General features: G+C 38.2%; 1 protein-coding gene across 2 annotated transcripts in view; it reads right to left on the bottom strand.

The window, feature by feature from the left end:
* The window catches only part of LOC138033050 (WD repeat-containing and planar cell polarity effector protein fritz homolog), a 41,035-nt gene that overhangs the window by 27,385 nt on the left and 11,150 nt on the right, over positions 1-2,500 (bottom strand). For both annotated transcript variants that reach the window (XR_011128557.1, XM_068880791.1), the window contains exons 6-8: positions 2,348-2,475; positions 1,197-1,274; positions 195-295 (exon numbers count right to left, since the gene is read on the bottom strand). Coding sequence is in view for 1 of the 2 variants with exons in the window: in XM_068880791.1 (XP_068736892.1) it covers positions 195-295; positions 1,197-1,274; positions 2,348-2,475 (307 nt within the window). In the remaining variant the exon portion in view is untranslated. The remainder of the gene's footprint in view (positions 1-194; positions 296-1,196; positions 1,275-2,347; positions 2,476-2,500) is intronic.

Genomic DNA, 2,500 nt, shown 5'->3' with positions numbered 1-2,500 from the left:
TTTATTTTGACTTTAACAGTATTGCCAAAATTGTTCCAAACCTTAGCTGCTGTATGACAATAAAATTTTAAAGTCGTCTGGCTCTCTCTGACAGACCATTGCAACACGAAGATTTGGTGAGAGGTTCACTGGTATAACCAACTTGTGGGGACTCCCAGACTGATCATCATCCTCATCAAGAACTAGTCACTTACCCATTCACACCAAAGATGACCAAGTTAGCTCTGTCCTTCTCTCCTGTCATTGGAGACCAAGGCCATGCCTCTTCACTGTGTCCACACCACCAAACTACCACCTATAATGCAGTAAGCTGGAGGTTAATTTAAGTTATTAAATTCTCAACCTCGAATAAAACATTTCGCGTGTTCTGATTGGTTCACTCAATCTCGGTCATCAGCTGGAGGTTAATTTAAGTTATTAAATTCTCAACCTCAAATAATGCATTTCGCATGTTCTGATTGGTTCACTCAATCTCGGTCATCAGCTCATATACCTTAGTTTGACCTTATACGGTAAATGATTGCGCTGAGCGTTGCTAGGCTAATTTTTTTCACCGGAAAGCGAAATTTCTCTCTGAATAAAGCCAAAAAAGAAGAAATATTTTTTTGGTGGAATTAGTTTGGATCAATTCCGACGTTTAGAAGTATGCTAAAAGGTAAGAAATGCTCTTGTGGTGAGTCTATGTATGTCTGACGTCAAAGTATTAGACATAATCGCATCTTCATCAACTGAAGTTTTTTCGATTTCGCTCGGATTTTCACGCTTTTTTCGCTTCTATTTCGTACTTCCAAATTTTTGGAGTTAAAGGAATTTAATAAAAAAATTATTCCATTTGCACTTGATGGATATGAGACTGGTTATAGCCAACGCCGCGCTATGGGCCTCGTTGGCTATTTACCATCTCATATCCAACGCGCACTCATGGAATAATTGTTAATTAATCCTTTCCCTCCTACAGAATCACTACAACTTCAATATGGGGGCTAGCTCACGAGTGAAACAGTTGACAACTTCTGCATGAAAGATTCTTAAAGACTTTACTGTGTAACACCAAACAATTTTACCCATACATGGGGATCAGTTGAGGAGTGAAAGAGTAATTAGAGCTTGGAAATTTTAATCATTATTTAGAGGGACTTGGGGGGGAACCTACTGATTCACCACATACATGTAAATTTGTGTCTTGAAGCTCTTACCATATCCTGCCTTGAGTTGATTGACAGATTCCTTTTAAGTCTCTTGCTTGGTGGACCAGGAATATCAATAGTTACTGTCTGTGATGCCCATTTAATGTGACATGATAAGAGAAAGCATTGAGAATGGGTTAAGTTTGGATCTAAAAGTCTAGCCCAAAACAAAATTTCAGCATTATCATAATAGAACTTGAGGTTATGCCAAGGTTCCAAAATATGAGAAAATGTAACCTCCTGAGGACAGCCACCTATAAATTTTACCCTGTCTAATTCCAGGCAATTTCACTCGTCAATGGGGCACCTCTTGGGACCCCTTAAATTCCGTATCAAATAGCTACCTATAGAATTTATTGTCTTAATTAAACGCAGGACAATTTTACATGTACCTGGTAACAGGGCAACCCCTCAGGGGCAAAATCATTAACAACACCTACATGACTTCTTTACTCCTTTCCGTCCTTGTACCTATAGATGCAGGTTTTCAATCACATGATGCGACAGCCATGCTCGTGCCCAAAACAATAGCAAATTATGGCTCATGTTTTGCATTATAATAAAGTCAAATTCCCAAAAGACCGTTCTCTCTATTGTTCTGTGCACCAACATGGCTGCTGTGACGTCAGGTGAAAACTTGACTTGACTTGCGTTAATATTCGTTAATTTCAGTTTACAGTGTCCCGGGTTAGTGCTCCAGCGCTAGTACGACTAGACACTTAAACCTTTTTTTTCCATCTATGGATTCTACTTTGCCTAATGCCAGACGATTTTCCTTTTCAAAGGAGAAACCTAGTGGGGTGAAAGGTTAATGGCCTAAATTTGGCCCAGTCTAGTGTGGCTCACTATAAAAGAACCATACAGTGCAGGTCCCATTAGATCTTGCACTCCAATTTATTTCCAGTTACATTGTACAAATTACCACAACATCTTCAGTAAATAAATCTCTACAATAATATTCCTGTTTTGAACTGTAAAAAAATGCAGATTTAATACTTACATGTAAATGAGTAGAGATAGGGAGACACTGTGACATTATAATAATTTTGCTGAAAATTGGTGCCATTCCATGCAGTTTCAATGAAAAGGGGCTACTGTACATTGTAAGCTAAAAAATTGTTTTAAGTGTAAGGGAATGAAGCTTAATGTTCACTTTGTACCTTGGGCTCCAGCGCTGACAGCTTGTCAAGCTTTTTGAAGTCAATGCTTGCTTTCTTGTTAAAATATATGTAACAAAGTTTAGTTTTGTCCGCCATTGAGAAGAGTAGAAATGAATCTGTTATGATACCTGATACAGAACATTCAAGATCTTA

This window comes from Montipora capricornis, chromosome 14, assembly GCF_036669925.1.
Source record: "Montipora capricornis isolate CH-2021 chromosome 14, ASM3666992v2, whole genome shotgun sequence".
NCBI classification, from domain to species: Eukaryota; Metazoa; Cnidaria; class Anthozoa; order Scleractinia; family Acroporidae; genus Montipora; species Montipora capricornis.
The sequence above is the reverse complement of the archived record's forward strand: the minus strand, read 5'-3'. Positions and strand labels throughout refer to the sequence as shown.